Here is a 19,724-nt window from a genome sequence, read left to right as displayed (position 1 = left end):
ATCTATAGCTGCCAGTGAACAGTCCGGAATTTTAGCGGGGGACAGAGAGGGCAGACATTTGGGACGTGGGAGGAACTCGTGACTTAAATGGGGTCGTACAGATGGGGGGGGGCGAGAGTCAAGCTTTTGATTTCGCCGTGGTTCCATTTCCGTGTGGTCTTAGGCGTTTTGACTTTAAGTTCCAAACATAAAAACTTAGAAACATAATAAAAATCAGACCATTATTTAATGGAAAATTTCATAAAATACTGATACGAAATAGTACGCGGATTGTGCGCCCAGTTACCTCTTTCAAATCATACGCTGCTTAACAATCGCCATTCGCTGCATTTCCCCAGAGCTCCGCCCACTTTAAAAATAGTGCTAACATTGTGGCAGTGGTATCCTGAGTGTGCGAACGAGTTAGTATTTCAATTTTCGATTTTCGATGACAGCAGTAAGGCGAAAGTGCAGCATTTGAATACAGCTTACTTTATTAGCATTATATATAGTATCTAATCATTTGCTGGGAGCTTTTTGTATATATAAACCATTAATACATTATGTGGCATCTCTATTATCTATGTGACCTTGCCTTATATCATATGCACCCCTAGTCCGCAAATGCAGACGTTATAACTGCGCTTTGCTAATGTCAGGGTGCGGGTTTATCCTCACCCCCATTATACTGGGGTCTGCATCGGCTCGCACTACTAGACTACTAGTACTCCTACTACTAGTTACTATACTATAGTACTATAGCAAAGGATATATGCCGGAGTGAAGGTGGCGAACGGGTACCAGTCTACTATGCATATAGCCTCGTTGCGCCATCTATCGCACGCCATATGTACTACACTGATGTACACTGATGTACAGTCATGTCAACAAAAAAGTTAAACTCCGTTTTTTACAGCAAACAAAGCGCGCCGAGGAATTTTCGAGGCAACTTTCTAGGAAATGTCTAGCTACCTGGGTAGTCAAACCCGTCGTGCAATGGCCAGAACTGCTCAATTCAGCGATTGCGCCGCTTTTGCGTTTATAGTGGACCCGTTGAAGTTGCTATTCAATCAGTGCAGTGTAGTTGTGCTAGTGTGCCGCTACGCAGCGTTTTTCACGTTTCGTGCGATATCTGGGCTGCCGATCGTCTAGAGTTTGGTGTTTTACTGGAAATCCTCGCGTGAGCGTTCGACAACAGCAAGACAGGGGCCTGAACTCCGAGGACTGGTATTTATGCTGATAACACACACGTTAATACTAGTAACATTTGGCGCCCAACGTGGGGCCCCTGAATAGAGTAACAGCATGTCAAACGCGGAACAGGATGCCGCTGTTGGCGGTACAGGAACAGCAAGTCCTGCGCCCTGCTCTGTACAACCTACCATGGGCCTGCAACGTGTGGTGGAGACTCAGCTAGAACAGATCAAAATGCTAACGCAGCTGATGGAGAGACAGCTGCAGGTGCAGCCCGCGGTTCCGGAGTCGGTCACCCTCAAGGACTTTGTTATTGTGAGTAAAATTGGTGAGCTGGGTGACCCTAGCACCCTCTCATATGCGTCAGTACAGCATCAGCTTGACCGGGCCCGAGAGAGAGGGGTAACGGAGAAGGAATTAGTCCAGGGCGTTGTAAGGGCAACAGCGCCAAAGTTACAAGTCAAGGCCTATTTGGAGGGGCAAGGCGACATCGGCCTAATGGAGGTAATGGAAATTTTAGCCAGCCATTACCAAGTAGGGGACGGCCGGGAGCTCTACTAGAGCCTGTGCTCAGCGGTCCAAGGGACCAACGAATCACCCATCGACTTCATCCTGAGGGTGATGAGTATCCAGCAGAGAGTAATGGTGGCTGGCTACAACAAGGACCTAGTGGATGAGACCATGAGACATTCGCTGGTAACTGGGCTAAGAGAGAAATCCCTCAGATGTGAGATGAGGTCCTTACCACCGGGTGCCTCAGATTGTAACATTCTGGAGGTTGCAAAGAAAAGAGCCCTGTTGACAAAAGAGGTGCAGGCTAAACATAACAAAAGCGCGAAAGTATCCTCGATAAGTCAGGAGAACTTAGAAGGCTGGAAGAGAGAAGTGAAGGAGATGCTCAGAAAGGAGCTGAGTGAGATGAGACAGGAGGTGAAGAGTTGGAAGCCCCAGAGTCAGCAGAGGCAAGGTCAAAGGTAAGAAGTAAGAAGGAGGACCTTTGGCTGCCAGGGTTGCAGGGAAAAGCAGCAGAGGTGTAATCACTGTTTCAAGTGTGGCGGTACTGGCCACGTTGCTAAGGAATGCAGCTACCAGACGGGAAACGGACGGCCATCTGCTCTGGCGGGCACAGGACAGGTGGACCCCCAGTAAGACCCCGCAATTTTCATCGGCGACAGGGAGTAGCTAATGGAAAGGTGGCCAGGTTAGTAGGAAGAAAGTGTGTCGTCACCCTATACCTGGAAGGCAAGGAGTACCCAGTCCTGTGGAACACCGGAGCAGCCGTACCTATGATACACACCGAAATGCTAGAGAGGGAGTTCCCTAACTTACCTGTCCGGAGTATCGAGGAGGTGCTGGACACGCCATTGGAATTAACGTCTGCCTCTAGCCACAAGATACCATTTAAAGGATTAGTAAACATCAAAGTCGAAGCATCGTTTGATGGCGACCATTCGTGCGTGGTAGAGGTGCCGTTCCTAGTTGCCACCGGACCCCTGCCGGAACCCATTGTGGGTTTTAACGTCATGGAGGCTCTGAATGAGGGAGAGTCAGTTGTTGTGGGTGACAAGAGGAGAATTTTTAGAGGCCTTCCTCGGGGTGTGGTGAATCAAGTAGTAAATACAGCTGAGCAGTAGGACCCACCCATCGACCTAGCGCACCTAGACGAGGAGCAGCAGGGTATTGCTAAGCAGATGTTGAGGGAAGAGAGTTGTGCCTTCATGCGGGACGAGGAGGACTACGGACTACTGCCCGGGGCTGAGTCTGAAGATTAACGTGAAGGACGCCATCCCTGCACAGAAGAGTTATACGGGGATACCCCGGCCCATGTATGAGGAGGTGAAAAGATACCTGCAAGATCTGATTGAGAAGGGCTGGGTACGGAAATCTAAATCTGCTTACTCGTCGCCCCTTGTTTGCGTCAGAAAAAAGGACGGTACACTGAGATATGTGTCGACTACAGAGCTCTCAATCGGAAGACGATTCCAGACCGCCATCCCTTGCCAAGAGTGCAAGAGACATTAGAAGGACTCGTTGGTAATAGGTGGTTTTCAGCACTCGATTAGGGAAAGGCGTATCACCAAGGCTTTGTAGATCTTACCGCCTTCATCACCCCTCTGAGCCTACATAAATGGGTGAGAATCCCATATGGCCTGTCGAATGCACCACCCTGTTACCAAAGATTTATGGAGGAGATCCTGCACGAGGTGATACACAAAATCTGTGAGGTCTACCTGGACGATGTGCTGGTATACAGTCAGACATTCCAGGAGCATGTTGACCACCTCAGAACAGTACTACAGCTGTTTCAGCGGCATGGTGTTAAGATGAAACCAGCAAAGTGTTGCCTATTGCAGTCAGAAGTAAAGTACTTAAGCCGTATTGTGTCTGCGGAGGGATACAGGGCCGATGAAAAGGAAATTGCTGCCATGGTGAAGTTGAAGGAAAGAACCCCCCACACTGTCGGGGAGGTGAGAAAGGTGCTTGTACTGTTGGGTTACTACAGGAGATACTTGAGGGACTACTCCAAGAGGGCAAGGCCTTTGTTTGACCTCTTTACCAGGTATGCAGCCTAAGAACCATCAGAAAGAAAGCGTAAGCCGTCCAAGCCCAAGACAGGTTAGCTCCCGTCAAACGCAGCCATCAGTTGGCAGCCACACCACCAGGAGGTAGTGAGTAATTGCATTGACGAGTTGCATTATCCTCTGCACCTGTCATGGGCTACCCAGACTTTGAATTGCTATTCATCCTACACACAGATGCATCTAGTGAAGGACTTGGAGCGGTACTCTACCAACAACAGGGCGAGTCGCTGCAGGTGATTGGGTATGCCTCGAGGAGTCTGTCCCCAGCAGAGAAGAATTACCATCTACATTCTGGAAAACTGGAGTTCCTTGCGCTGAAGTGGGCCGTGACTGAACATTTTAGAAATTACCTGCTGCATGCAAAGTCCTTAACAGTCTTCACCGACAACAGCCCCTTGACGTATATACTGAGTACCGCAAAGCTTAACGCCACGGGTTGCCGCTGGGTTGCAGAGTTGGCAGAGTTTTACCCATTTAAGATTAAGTACCGCCCTGGAAAGAAAAACATAGATGCAGATGTGCTGTCCCGTAGGCCTGTGGACATGGCTGATTACATGACCAGATGCACCCAGTCAGTTTCTCCTCAGAACATCCAGGCTATTAGTAGTGGGGGATCGCATCTGTCCCGGCCATATCGACAGTTATGGTGGCACCAAGCATGGTCGGAAACCATGATGTAACAGTGGAGTGCAACTCTACCCAGAAGATTGACATCAAACAAGGTCAACAGAGTGGTCCAGCCATCAAGAACGTCCTGCAGTGGGTTTGACGGAAAATATATTCCTCAGCCAGGAAAAGGCAGAGTAGCGCCATCGCTGTGCACTACTAAGAGAGTGGGGGAAGTTAGAGGTAGATGATGGGGAACTGTACCGTAACAACCGCCCGCCAGCGCCATCTCTCGTGAAACAAAACTATAAACGGTACAACTACGTAACAATATACTAACCGCTAAAGTAACCTTAAACAGCATTCATACAAACTTACCCTAGCCTCTATTGGCTTAACAGTGTAAGCAGCACATGTCCAACTGTAAGCTGCTCTCCACGAACTCAGCAAAAGCTGTAAACACAAACTTCACTGCATTCAAATGCCCGCTGGGTCACTTCCGCCTCGCTCACAGACTTGCCTAGAGTATCACTTCGCAGATGGGTGATGATGGGTGCTATTGGTTAAAATTATACTAATATATTCGGTACAAATATATTTCAGGCACACTAAAACTTTTCCATCTAACTTAAACTTCCCGATGTATGTTGCATATATCTGTTAATGATAACACCCACCACTCAAAGAAAGTTATCTTTACTCTAACATACTTTTGCAACTCTAAGGCATCATGACAGCACAAAGCATCTATAGTGACAAGAATAAAGTAGCAAATTTTGTGTTCCACGCATAATGCGCTTGTATATATGTATCCTACAAACCTACCTCGATGAACACATAGCCGGAGAGTGCTGTGAGTGCCAGATTATAGACTATCAACAGCTTTGTCAATGAGAATGGAGGCCGATTCTTCATCCATTTCGAACCAAAGTACACCATGCCAAGGTACACGACGGTGAGAATGGCAATGGGTACTGCAGAACCGCATAATGGCCAGTCTCTAGTACGTGGATCTGAAACAAACAAGGGCATGCAGGGTATGCAAGATACTTTGTGAATTACGTGTGGCAAGGCCGAGCATTTTTGCTACATTTTTTATTTTAATTTTTAAATTTTTTATTGCATGTTTTAGTTAGATAACAAAAAACAATTTCTTGCACATGCAATTTGCAGGCTCGTTCTGTATCAATACAACATTTAGATGTATGCACAGCAATAGCACACAATAGCATTCAGGCTGCTAAATTGCCAATATATTCTCTCTTTAGAGGCTTTAGGTTGACCTGTGAGACACTGCTTCTTGCACGTATTATGTACTTAGTGAGAAAAGTCTACAATTATGCACTTTTTGAGTGTACACTGTATATTATCACTCAACCAAGATACATTGCATGTGTGGCACATCAATATTTTACTAAATATAATAACTAATCAAATCACTCACCAGAAGTCTCGTGAAATTTGCGGTAGCCTGCAAGGATGGAGGATGCCATAATCTATACAGCTCCACCTGTTACAACACAATTGTTACCTATTACTGCTTACCTTGGGCTTGGGGTAAAGGTGCACTATGGAATCAGATTATATGACACAGAGCATCCAGGGCTGCCAGCATTGAGATAGAGTTGAGAGTGGGATTATGCGAGGGAGCAAAGTTACCGAGGGGGGATATGTGTGTGAGGGGGGCACCCCCTCCCACACCAGGGAGCTTTTGCATTTTTTAGCTTGAAATTAATCATTTTGGTGTATACTTATGTGAGTTTTGAAACTTACACATGTATGTAATGCAATACACTGTAGTTCTGCTTTTAGATAGATTAGGTATATGTTATCTCCACTATAGGGATAACTTGGCTGTGGTTACATTATGTTGGGTTTTTCGCGCTGTCACGTGACTTTATATTCACTTGAATATTGACTCGAAAGGGGGGCATAGAGTAGCCATATTGTGGAAGGATGGCGTTGTTGATTGTTGTGTTTTTTTTAAATCGGCTTAATCCTCAGTCGTAATTCTTTGGCTAATGTGCTGCAATATTGAATTGAGTTTATGACACCTTTATAAAGATATACTTCGTCGCACTGTTGGTCCGGGTACGCATGCACGCTACGTGGCCGAATGATTTTTTTATCGAATGTACTCAACACATTCGCGTAAAGAATAAAGCCACAATTAGTCAACCCTACATCTGCTATGTTGGCGTAAAGTTTTGTTATACGCATGCGCACCACAGTATATATATACAATATAAATGGCTCAAAACAGCACATCACTATAGATCCTGCTTGGAATCGTATTTATATTACCTCTACTGTTCGGTCCCTTATTCTGCTTATAAGATGACAGTCAAATTCAATCTGTGTAAAAATGACTTATGTTATGGTTCTTGCATGGTATATGACATCCTAAACTAGCTATACACCAGTAATTGCAGTTTTGTGTTAATATGAGTATACTCGTTTTTATTTTTCAAGTTTCCTCTTTCAGCTTCTTAGGCGAAACTCACTTGCATAAAACTGTTCTCATTAGCAAGTAAGGACGGGATCTACAACTGTTCAGCGAATTGAAATGCACTAGAGTATACTTCGTTTTTTATCTGTTTGTTTCTGTATGCGTGAGAATTAGCAGACCCGGAGTGAGAGCGTAAGATTAACCTCAATTGCGAAACCTCAGTCTCACGCCGAATGCGTGAGAGTTGGCAGCCCTGTGTAGCAGCCATGTATCTGCATGGCTAAGCCTTTGGTACTGCACTTGAGGACGTCCCCACCTGATTGGATCTAAGCAATATATATTGCAACATTTGCAGTTTGGATTGCACATCTATGATCTCTGCCAATCAAGCTAAAAAAATCCATGTATACCGGTAATCGTGATTATTCCTAAATATATATATCCTTCCTGCTACATCATTTATATATATGGCTAATGTTTCTTACTTCCCTACTTCGAGTTGTAGCTTGGTAAGCTGAGACTATCCACACTAGAGCCCTCGTAGTGGCCGCTGCCACAGCAAAGTATGGAACAGCTTAGCTCTAAAACTATAGCCCTTCTCTCTGCCCTGCAGGACACTCTGCCCTGTAGCAGAGCGACGGGCTATAGTTCTAGAGCTAGGACCAGCTCTACTAGTGCTATAGACTATAATATAGTCGTCTTTTGTTGTGGCCGCGGCAACGGTCCGTAGTGAGCTTGACTCTTCGGTAAACCCAACCCATGTGACGAGTTTACCTGCCTGGGGCGATCCATTTCGTTGTGCTGGTTTTCGCTGCTTACTACATTCGCGTACTAGATATGAAAACGCACACATCACTGGATCAGTGAATGCATTTTCACGTGCTTTTACTACGCAGATATTACTAAATTTTATGTGGTTCATCTGAGAAAAATGTACCCGAGCCTATCTATATATCGTTTTGTGACCACGCAGTTTTTGGCACAAAGCGCGGAAACGCGTAAATAATGCTTTGTCGTTTATGTAACCTGTTTTGTTGCAAATATGAAGATATAGGGTTAACGTACTTTGCAACGGGTAACCACACGTACTGCCATATATAGAATGTCGCACTGCACATAGAATACTATATTATTGTGTATATATCGTTTGTTTGTGTCCATGCGATATATTTGCGCAGAACGTGTATAGTCATAGTTGCGTAGTGTATGTTGCGTGCGTGCGTGTGCACGTACACGTGCGTGCGTGCATGGGCACGTACACGTGCGTGCGTGCGTGTGAATGTACGAACATGTACTTGCATGCGTGTGCACGCGCACGTGCGTGCGTGCGTGTGCACGTACGCAGAATACATGTACATATACGTACTGAACCGAGAGCGCACGCCGCACTCGAGATTTCACCGATTTTTGTCCCAAATGACCCGGTGACCTGTGACGTCACACAACCCCTTGGCTAACTACGAAGTAACTATAAAGATATAGGGTTAACGTACTTTTTGCAACGAGTAACCACACGTACTATATATTTTTTTTAAATATTACTATTACTTATATATTTTATATATTTGCACAGAACGCGTATAGCCATAGATATCAAATAGAAGATATCACAGCCATGTATTCTATCAGCAGCTAATAATACCTAGGTATTATTAGCTCTTCATTCTCTATCTATGGTATAACACTTTGTCGTTTTGCCATTACCTGTTTTTTACAAGTGAAGTACGTAATGGCATATGCCCTTACAGGCATTAATGGCATTACAGGGGGCTCGTTTACATCAGAATTTGGAGCTTTGGAGCCAGCCAACTGAATTGGTTTGGGTACTGCATGAATGTACGTAGCAACCTATATTGAAAGGTGGCGGTATTTACCGTATCCGGACAACTACCCACTGGACAATTACCCACCCGGACAATTACCCACCAGGACAATTACCCATCCGGACAATTACCCACCAGGACAATTACCCACCAGGGCAATTACCCCCACCCCCGCACGATTATCCTAGCCCCCCCCCCACACACACACACCGTACAGTAATGATGATTCATCTAACGGACCAACTTCATGATTTCATAATTTCAACTTCAACATTCGCTGATACTGCCGATATTTTGACTTATTTGCGACATTTTCCGATACCCGATATAAGAGTGTTTCACGTGACGTCATAGATCAGGTCACGTGTATTTGTTATGTGTCATGGTTGGCAGAAGCGAAGCGTGCTGCTTGACATTTACAGATGATCGTGCGTGCGTGCGTGCGTGCGCGTGTGCAGGTACACGTTCGTGCGTGCGTGCGTGTGGGCGTGTGCAGGTATACGTGTGTGCATGTGTGCGTGCGTGCGTACGTGCGTGTGTGTGCAGGTACACGTGCATGCATGGGCACGTAGACGTGCGTGCGTGCGTGCGCACGTACACGTGCGTGCATGCGTGCGTGCGTGCGTGTGCACGTACACGTGCGTGCATGAGTGTGTGCGTGCGTGTGCACGTATCGTAATAATCACGCATTTGCTTGCTGCCAACCGTTAAACTGCGCATGTGCGCATATGACGTCAATGTTTATCAACATGAAACACTCCTATTGAAGTTCATATCGGCAAGTATCGGCCTTCACCTGCGCATCAGCAGCGGGAGCGAAGCGCGCGCACATGCACACGTACATGTCTAGACATTTTCTGGGTCGCTTAATACAATGAATAACATCACATTTATTTTACGTGCTCTCCACGCGCCTGGCAGTCGCCGCGTCGCGTTATTCTTGTAGTGTTGTTCTTGTTATTCTTCAAGTAAATTTATTACGCGCTATTGCAAATTCGCGTAATGCAAACTCGCGTAAATCAAGAAACAGCAGCGACGCGACACCCACTTAATTACCTTTCCGTACATTAAGTAATACTTTGCCTACGCGACAGTGCTGGCGATACTCGCGCGAGCGTCGCTCCCGGCCTAATCGCTCGCATGCTGAGTCCATCTGTGCATCTTCACGCTCGCGTATCCTATTATAGGCGTTCGATTTATCGATTGCCTAAAATTGCAGTCTGCTCCCCTCAAGCTGTTGTTAAAATTCGGAATTTATTGAATACATCATTAGATGTATATATTGCGATATAATGGAAAATTATGGTTTTTCATAATGTACATTATCACTACCTGTATCACATAAAAACTAAAAATCTTGTATACATTCAGAGATGAAATGTGAAAACAATGATTTAAAACCTCATATTAGACAATTCAGTTATGATTTTGAAACTTTATTCACAATTCTATTCATTACACAAGCATTCAGAATGACCATTGTTTCATTTTTGGCCGCACTGTTTAAATTATTGTTATAACTATTCATAAGTGAAGAAGGAATGTACATATGCAAATATACAGTACTTCCACAGTGGCAGATTACATGACCTTTAAAAGCAAATTTATATATCACGCTGTGAAAATTGACAATTAAGTACGTATATTTTTTGCAGTAAACTAGTGATGTGTTTGTCATGTGGTCAAATTGCTGATAAATATCATCAATCCTACTCAAATATAAGCTGGAAAAAATGCAGATAGATGACCTTAGAATTAATGCGTCAAATTGCACCATTTTGCATCAAAATAAAAAAGATTTTCGGAGGGCATGCTCCCCCCCCCCACTTCACACAAGTATTAACACTTGTAATAAATTCTGTTGATAATCAGTATTTCACTCACGTACACACACACGCACGCACACAGACACGCACGCACGCACACAGCCAGCCACATATACGCACACACGCACAAACAGTTACATAACATAACGTACATGGCCAAGAGCAAGATAATTTGGGTTACAACATTTCCGTCATTATAGGAGGGGTAGGGGCGACTCCCCTCCCGCGTCCCAATTATCGACGCCGCTGTTCTCTGAACACATGGGGTAGACATTTCTCTCTTTTCCAGACATACATTATGTATTGCAGCGGACAAAAATTTACGGAAGGGGGAATTTTGGGGGAAGGGGGAATTGTCCTGGCGGTTAATTGTCCTGGTGGGTAATTGTCCTGGTGGGTAAATGTCCTGGTGGGTAATTGTCCAGGGGGTAATTGTCCTGTGGGTAATTGTCCTGGTGGGTAATTGTCCGGGGGTAATTGTCCGGTGGGTAATTGTCCAGGGGTAGTTGTCTAGAATCGGTATTTACGTGCACACGCACGAACGTTTACGTGCACACGACGCACGCACGCACGCACGCACGCACGCACGACGTGCACGTACACACGCACGCACGTGTACGTGCACACGCCCGCACGCACGCACGCACTCACGCCCGCACGTGTTCTACTATCTGTTTCTCGAACATACTGCGCAGACATACATCGCTAACTCAGTTTGCAAACTTTCGTGATCACCAGCTAGACCAGCATGCAACGCGCCGATAACTTTGCGCATGCGCGAGTGGTATTTACGAAGATCTCCAGGCCCGTAGTGGCCGCCACGGCAGCACGGCACTGCCGTGGCACTATTTAAAAAAAAATTCTGCAGGGAACCAAGGAGCAACATATACCAAGGAGATGAAACCCCGGTGGGGGGGCACTCACCCCACATTATGGTAGGTATGTGCCACTGCAAAGTCAAAAATAGGGGGGGGGGGCTCTGACACTAACTCATATCTGAAAATGGGAGTCTCTGGAACTAATATTTTTTGAATGTGGTATGCTCTGGAACTGGCTATGTTCGAAAATGGGGGTCTCCGGAGCTAGGATTTCGTTGAAATTCAATGCTATGACACTGGACACGTTTAAAGAGGGGGTCTCCGGAACTGTGGGGGGGGCAGTGCTTTGCTTTAAAATATATGCTGTAGCACTTGAACCAATAATTTGTTGTATTATGTAGAGGAGAAAAACATGACCCGGAGAGAGATGAACGCACGCACACGCACGCGCACGCGCACGCACACGCACACGCACACGCACACGCACACGCACACGCACACGCCACACGCACACACACACACACACACACACACACACACACACAACACACACACAGGCAACACACGCACGCACGCACACATACAACACACACACGTTGCATGCATGCCTTGACGGCCCGGCTTCAACGTATTCTGAAGTACGATCCACGGAACGGAAATATTAAAAACTAGGGTCTCCGGAACGGCAAAAATGTAAAATCTGCATGGTAACTAAAGTTAATGCTCTGGAACGAGATATTTCTTAAAAATGCGATGCACTGAAACGGAAGTTTAGGGTTAGGGTTGAAAATGGGGTCTCTCCCGCGGCACATACCTACCATGCAATATATATGGAGTGCCCCCCCCCCCCGACCCAGCACGACCCAGTTAGGGCCTCAACAATGCAATGGTCATGCATTTGCACGCAGACATGTTAGACAAGGTAGATGAACAAAATGTAATTTCAGAATTTGTAAGTTGCCATCCAGGCAGAAAAGATCAAATTGGAATAATAAAAAATAAAATGACAAGCTATCTGACTGGACTGTCTGGTATTACTATTAATACTGATCAATTAGAGGTGTTATATCAGTGCTCTAAAGATTTGGAATGTGTATTTAATATGACAATGTGCCTATTCAAATTCAAAACTTCAAAACATACAGATGTACATAGTGAAAGTATAAATGCAGATGAAAATAGGATTATTTTCATAATTATGTACTGATAGTATATACAATTTTGTAAATAATGTTTTATTAGTTATCATACTCATAATATATATTTTAGATACTTTAGTCAAAACATCAGCTTTAAGCTACATTCCTCTTTGAAATTTACAAATTGACCTTTTAAAATGATCAGAATTGCCATTTCTTTCATTCTTTAAAATGAATGCAGAAATGCCATTTCCAGGCTCTACATTTTTCTGGGAGTACCCCAGACCCCCCCACCGCATCGGCTACATATTTCTGCAGTGGCACCTTTGGGAGGGCCACTACGGCCCTGATCTCTATGCCACAGACTGACGACACGTTAGTGCATTAACAGTACTATTTGTCAATAATAAATTATAATCACATGAGTGTATCACGTGCTAACGCATACCTTCCAATACGTTTACGGGACTATTCACGACTGTACGTATCAAGTGCTAACGAATACCTTCCAATACGTTTACGGGACTATTCATGACTGTATCACGTGCTAACGAATACCTTCTAATACGTTTACGGGACTATTCATGACTGTATCACGTGATAACGAATACCTTCCAATACGTTTACGGGACTATTCATGACTGTATCACGTGATAACGAATACCTTCCAATACGTTTACGGGACTATTCATGACTGTATCACGTGCTAACGAATACCTTCCAATACGTTTACGGGACTATTCATGACTGTAGGCCTATCACGTGATAACGAATACCGTCCAATACGTTTACGGGACTATTCACGACTGTATCACGTGATAACGAATACCTTCCAATACATTTACGAGACTATTCACGACTGTATCACGTGATAACGAATACCTTCCAATACATTTACGAGACTATTCTGTGACGCTGACAGTAACTTCTGGCATATGCCACAGTAGGCTGTTTAGTTCCAGTTTCATTGAATGGAGTGTAGTGAAGATCATGTCTGTCAGTGTCTTCTTGATCTACATGTTGCGTGTCATAGTGCGCGTTTATCATGGCGAGAGCAGAGACCCATTCATTGTTCACCTATACTGATTGTCTCATGACACTACCTTTCAATGCTTATATATATCTGCATAACAGGCCCGTAGCCAATAAAAGGGGTCAGAGGGGGTCGGGGGACCGCGACCACCTATTGACAGCCGATTGTCCGCCTTTTATACCAGTTATTTGCCCAATTATCCGAAGTTTAAATATGTCCAAGACTATATCCATTAATGTCATTTTCTTCAGAGAACTGAATATTCAATGCAACATGCGATTTTTGGGCACATAATAGGACGAGTTGAGATATCTAAACAAAAAGGGAGATATTTAAGCCTACTAGATATAGTACGGTCAACTCTCCAAATATACCGACCACCCTCGAGACCGGCAATTTAGTTCGGTTTTCTGTGAAGGTCGGTTTATAGGGGGCCTATTCCAGGCATATCTAACATGTCTTACATTAGGACTTAAAAATTGTCCGGTTTAACGTGAGATTTAGTTTTGAGCGTGTTCGCAACTTTAAGAGTTGACTGTATATATCGTTTAGAGCAGTTATCTGCCACGAGCGCGTTTGAGGAAACTCCTATTGCCTTTCGTCAAGCAGCCGCGTGATTTCCATGCAGGAATCGGAAAGATATGGCGTTCTGCTACGATCCGGGTATTCAAGGCCGTAGCTAGCTGGGTGGGGGAAGAGGAATGTATATACATTACTCGGTCAATTGCGGTCACCATCCCGGAACACACCACGCACGTGGCGTTGCACCACACCTCCAGGCAAAATGAGTTAGAGCTCTACGCTACTGGTAATTACTGGTTCGCTAATGGTACTGGAGTTCGTAATTAGTCTGCCCATGCGCGAACTTTGCCACGAATTCTTCCGGATTAGGTCATTTTTGAAAAATATTTCGTATTTCGATCGCACCCTACACATACGCATGCATCCGTGTCGTTGTAATGCTACAGTCTTCGCGTGTTCACGCACACGTGCGTGCGTGCGTGCATACATGTCCACGTAGGCTACACGTGCGTACGTGTACACGTACGTGCGTGCGTGCGTGTCCACGTACACGTGCGTGCGTGCGTGCGTGTCCACGTACACGTGCGTGCGTGCGTGCGTGCGTTGCGTGTGCACGTACACACACGTGCGTGCGTGCGTGCGTGCGTGCGTGTGCACCTACACGTGTGTGCGTGCGTGTGCACCTACACGTGCGTGCGTGCGTGTGCATCTACATGTGCGTGCGTGCGTGTGCACCTACACGTGCGTGCGTGTGCGTGCGTGTGCACCTACACATGCGTGCGTGCGTGTGTACGTACAAGTGCGTGCGTGCGTGTGTACGTGCATGCATGTGCACGTACACAGAATACATGTACTGAACGTACTGAACCGAGAGCGCATGCCGCACCCGAGATTTCACCGATTTTTGTCACAAATGACACGGTGACCTGTGATCTCACACAACCCCTTGGCTAACTACGAACTCGCTTATTGAAGGTGCACATCTGCGCAAAACTATTTAACACAAATCTAGAAGATGGGCGGTAAAGAACAACATCAGCGGTATCTTGAGCTGCTGCAACTACATCTTGTAGGTTGGTACATCACAGGGCCGTAGCCTGTGTGTGTCTGGGGGGGGGGAGGGCGGCAGCTTCTCCCTAGATTTTAGAGCGAAATTAACAAATAAGCTCAGCTAATAATCGTAAATAACCCTACCGTGATTTTTTGGTCACTTATCCGTGAAAGCCTTGTCTCAGACCCACCCCTACCACGCTATGGACGTCGATCAAGAGCTGCGCCCGTCGCTCATCATTACACAGTCGAGTCATAAAATTTTGCCCTCCCCCTAGGAATTTGCTCAACCTACGGCCCTGCATCATGTATAAAAAAATGCAGGCTATACGCTCTAACTTAAAGTTGCGAAAAAGTACGAGTCAGAGATGGAAATCTAATAATATAGCATTATGTTTTACATTATCAAATGGCAAAATATCAGGTGTACTGTGCGTGACAGCGGAATACATGTCAGGCTGACATGGCAACATCGCCATTACTATATTATACTATATATTATATCAGGAGTGAATATTATAGATTATATATAGATCTATTATTATTCACTCCTGATTATGTTATATCATGCCCAGATTGTCAGACTGACATACCGGCAGAGTGCTACAATTTTCCAATTTCTGCATAAAAATTACGCGACTGCGTAACGAACACGAATATAGCCGCGTTCACACGTAGCAATTTGTCCCGGGTCTAAAACGATCCGGGCTAAAATTGTCCCGGGCCAAGCGTTCACATGGACGTTTTCTCGATACAAAAGTGTTACAAATGTTTTCCGTGTGAACTTGCACCGACACACGACACGGGACAGAATTAGTACGGTGGTAGATGTCATCAGTGTCGACTTGCGCGTTACTTCCGCGTTTGTTTCTACACGCGCGTTTTTCAGTATTTTCATTAAAATATCCGTCAAAATGCCCAAAAAGGCCACAGAAGGGGTTGATCGACTGTGGTCTCACGAGGACAACGTCGCTCTTCTCGAGATTTGGAAATCGGATTTTAACAGGAACCTCGAGAAATTAGTGTGGTCTCTTATGTCATGAATTGAGCTCCCGTTGGCATTTAATGATTAAAGCAAGAGACCTATTTTAATATCTTTATGATATAGTATAGAACAAGAAAAATGAAGGTGGCAATCTGGGATATTGCGCAAACATTATTTTATCAGCGATTTTATGAAACGCGTCGATCGCAAAATAATGTTTGCGCAATATCCCAGATTGCCACCTTCATTTTTCTTGTTCTATACTATATTATAAAGATATTATCATAGGTCTCTTGCTTTAATCATTAAATGCCCACGGGAATGCATAAGCTACCAGACTAAATCGTCTAGCCTACCAGAAAATTGTTGAAAAACTGGCTGAGCGGGCGATAGTTAAAACTGTACAACAAGTTAATAATCGGCTCAAACGGTTAAGAAATACTTATAAGAAGGTGGTAGATAACAGCAACAGATCGGGAAGGGCACGAACAACGTGCAGTTATTTCAAGAAATTGGACAACAACGGACTGATCGATCCAACGTCGTGTGAACGCTCTCCTCAAAACCGACCCGCGTCGACAAATTGCTCCGTGTGAACGCGGCGTAAGTGTTGCGTGACACAGGTCCTCTATGCCAGCTAACTGCTCCAACTAATATACTAACTCGTAGATAATCTCTCTACTTTTTTGTTCAGATCTCTTAATTTGACCTACTATCTCTACAACAGACGCAGTCTGTATGCGTAATACATTTCAATGAAGAAAATGCTAATAACGAATAGTTTAGGACACGTTCGGACTTCGGATAGGGGGGAAATAACTGACATGGAAAAGCTAACAATCACTGTCAAGAGGAGTCCTCCCTACCGCCCACAAGTCTGTAGGTGTAATGTAATTCTACCTATTGCAGCAAGTAAACGCACGTACGTACCAGTACAAGGTTGTGGTTGTCTCGTCTCGTCTCTCCCCCTCTCTCGATCTTTCTCTCTCTGTCTCTCCAGCGCTCTCTTTCCCTAGCGCTCTCTTCTTGTTCTCACTTCATTACTAAGAAGCTAGACCAGTTGTCAGAGCTGTCATTCACAGGTGACACGTATTCGAACGCATGCACGCGTGCACTAACGAAGTAGTGTCTCAGGCTCCTCAGGCTCTGTCCCTCGCCCCTCCTCTCTCTCTTTGTTGGTGAACGCGCGCATGCGTTCGAGTACAGGGGCAGTGACCTGTTATTGTTAATGACAGCCCTCACAACTGGTATAGCCTCTTTGCAAAGAAAACAATTCAATCAATCACTATCATTCTGCATGTAACTGGCAACTAACTAGGTTGACAAAACTGTCCCCAACTGGTTAATATCCTTGGATTTACATAAAAATAACACTGATTTTAATATAATTGTATAATTTCCCAATGAGAGCAGTAAACGAAATGTCTGGGTATGCTGTGTTTATATATCACATTTATTTAGTAACACGAAAGCAACAAATCGTTACCTGAGCAGTCATCTGAATGCACACAGCCGAATCACATTTCTCCTTCATGTATAAAATGACAGTCAAGGTAACGCAAGTTGCAAACATTTAACTTCGCTCAAGCAACAAAATCTTATGCAAAAATGAAATGTATATTGCATTTTACAAAGAGAATGCGATGTACGCCTTTCTTGTGCATCACATTCTCTCTTTCACTGTAGTGTACACTGGCAGCTACACATAACTGTATATCGGACCCGAGTAAAAACTTCTACGTGTACTGAATCAAGCTACGTATTACGTATTACTATATAAAATGCACACGTGGTGTAGCAAATAGATATCGAACTGGGGGAATTATTGTACAGTAATACTACTACTATTACTGCTGCAGTACTGCATCAATGTGATAGCCAGAGGACGGTAAACATTGTTGCAATATGATGGCATATTCCCCTTTAACAGTTTGCTGCACTGCGCTTATTATACATCTCTAAACAGGACTTAGTTCAATAGCCTGTCAATTTGGAATACAACATAATGACTGTCTTATGGTAAGAGGATAGACTATTAGATACCGAGATGCGAAGGCTCTGTGACCTGCATACAAGAACACACTGAGTGTATCACATTATTAATCCTCCAAAACCCAAATTACAGTAGATGTTGTTACAGAGACATATTAGAGCATGCTACTTAGATGGCATGAAGGCAGGTGATAGCACATCACAAACAAAGTGTGCAGATACAGTTTCATTCCACGCTAGTATATATGTACGATGGACAAAAGGTACACTTAATTTTCTGCAGTAAGTTCCCACATGGTGGATGAACCCACTTTATCATTTTAAATATAAACTGGTACTAATTGCTCTCAAAAAACCATGACTGGAAAATAGCTTATGGCCACAGTTACTCGCTGTATACCTTTGTGTTTCTATATGTGGCTGTCTATCTCTATCCTTCTCTTTCTCTCTGTGTCTGGCTCTCATTCACCCCGTTCTCATTCTTTCATTCTCTGAAGTTTCCCTATTCATTTCTAGTAACAGGAACTAGACAGGCAACACGGTCAGTAACGATTATGTCCTGCTCAATGCCATCCAAATTCTCACATTTACAAATTATGAACAATATAATTATTTAAGGGTGCTGATGTCATTAGCTGGTGTCGTGTTTTGCGTCGTAGTCGGCTAATGAGATTACACGCTCTCTCTCTCTCTCAACAGTCGAGGAAGTTTGCAGCCATCAGCAGCTCCAGGACGATCTCGGGTGCTATCGGAAACTCCGGTATCTCCGTGGAACTGTTAGTGTACCGCACCTTGTACGTGAAATACTGGCACACCTTCTGTAGGACGTGAGACCTAGATCGCCACAAAAACACACGGCAAGGTCGATGAGAAACACACACAAGCCGAGAATGCATATGGTGAATTCACTGGTCTCCAGCTTCCATACCATGAATTAATGAGGAATGACTCTTGAGACTACAGTGGACACCCGAGATACAAACGGCTCGAGACACGAATTTTCGAGATACGAACGACCTCCCGTTGAACGTAATGTATTCTACAAACGAATAAAATTCAACATACGAACGTCTTACGAATCAGCCAATCAAGGCATAGGCCTAGCGCGCGCTCTTTCGGTGAGTCAGTTTAAGTATGTGGCTCATTGAATCTGGATGCGCTCTCATGATTGTATTTGCTGTACGTAAATTGCTGTATGTCCTATATAGGGGTTGACATACGAATTTTTCGAGATACGAACAAATCTGTGGAACAAATTAAATTCGTATCTCGGGGGTCCACTGTACTTGGATACATCAAGAAGAGATGCTACATTTTCTTGTGAGGATCCTGAGTCTGTATTGAACCTACATGTATGTACCAGATTTACGTATTATTGATTGACGATAGAAATACTGAAATGACAATTTTAGTTCAACGGTTTGTTACTATGACTACATTGCTGACAATGTCTCGTTAACTTCAAGTGGATGCACTAGACATAAGAACACGTTTACTTGCTATGTTCAGTGATTTAACTCCAGACTTACAATTTCACTGAGATAACTTGGTTGATTTCTACTCAACCGTGAGGTTTAAACACACCTGCTAACGTTTCGCGTCCTAACAGGAGGCTTTTCAAAGCTGTCTGACGTTGTCAGATTTCACCACCAGATGGTGTAGTGGTCAACAGCATGGTCCACACCAAACTCCACGACAGATGGCGCTCTCGCTCTGGCTCAATTCT

The 19,724-nt window shown here is 44.5% G+C and overlaps 1 protein-coding gene across 1 annotated transcript in view; it reads right to left on the bottom strand.

Annotated features, from left to right (window-relative positions):
- LOC106811148 (elongation of very long chain fatty acids protein 2-like) overlaps positions 1-17,603 on the bottom strand; it is a 36,951-nt gene extending 19,348 nt beyond the window's left edge. Inside the window, exons 1-4 of the mRNA XM_014814686.1 lie at positions 16,937-17,603; positions 5,806-5,871; positions 5,187-5,374; positions 4,740-4,814 (exon numbers count right to left, since the gene is read on the bottom strand). Of these exons, the coding sequence (XP_014670172.1) occupies positions 4,740-4,814; positions 5,187-5,374; positions 5,806-5,854 (312 nt within the window). The 5' untranslated portion in view covers positions 5,855-5,871; positions 16,937-17,603. The remainder of the gene's footprint in view (positions 1-4,739; positions 4,815-5,186; positions 5,375-5,805; positions 5,872-16,936) is intronic.
- Positions 17,604-19,724: the final 2,121 nt, after the last annotated feature.

Source organism: Priapulus caudatus, unplaced genomic scaffold (assembly GCF_000485595.1).
Source record: "Priapulus caudatus unplaced genomic scaffold, Priapulus_caudatus-5.0.1 Scaffold509, whole genome shotgun sequence".
Classification (NCBI taxonomy): Eukaryota; Metazoa; Priapulida; class Priapulimorpha; order Priapulimorphida; family Priapulidae; genus Priapulus; species Priapulus caudatus.
The sequence above is the reverse complement of the archived record's forward strand: the minus strand, read 5'-3'. Positions and strand labels throughout refer to the sequence as shown.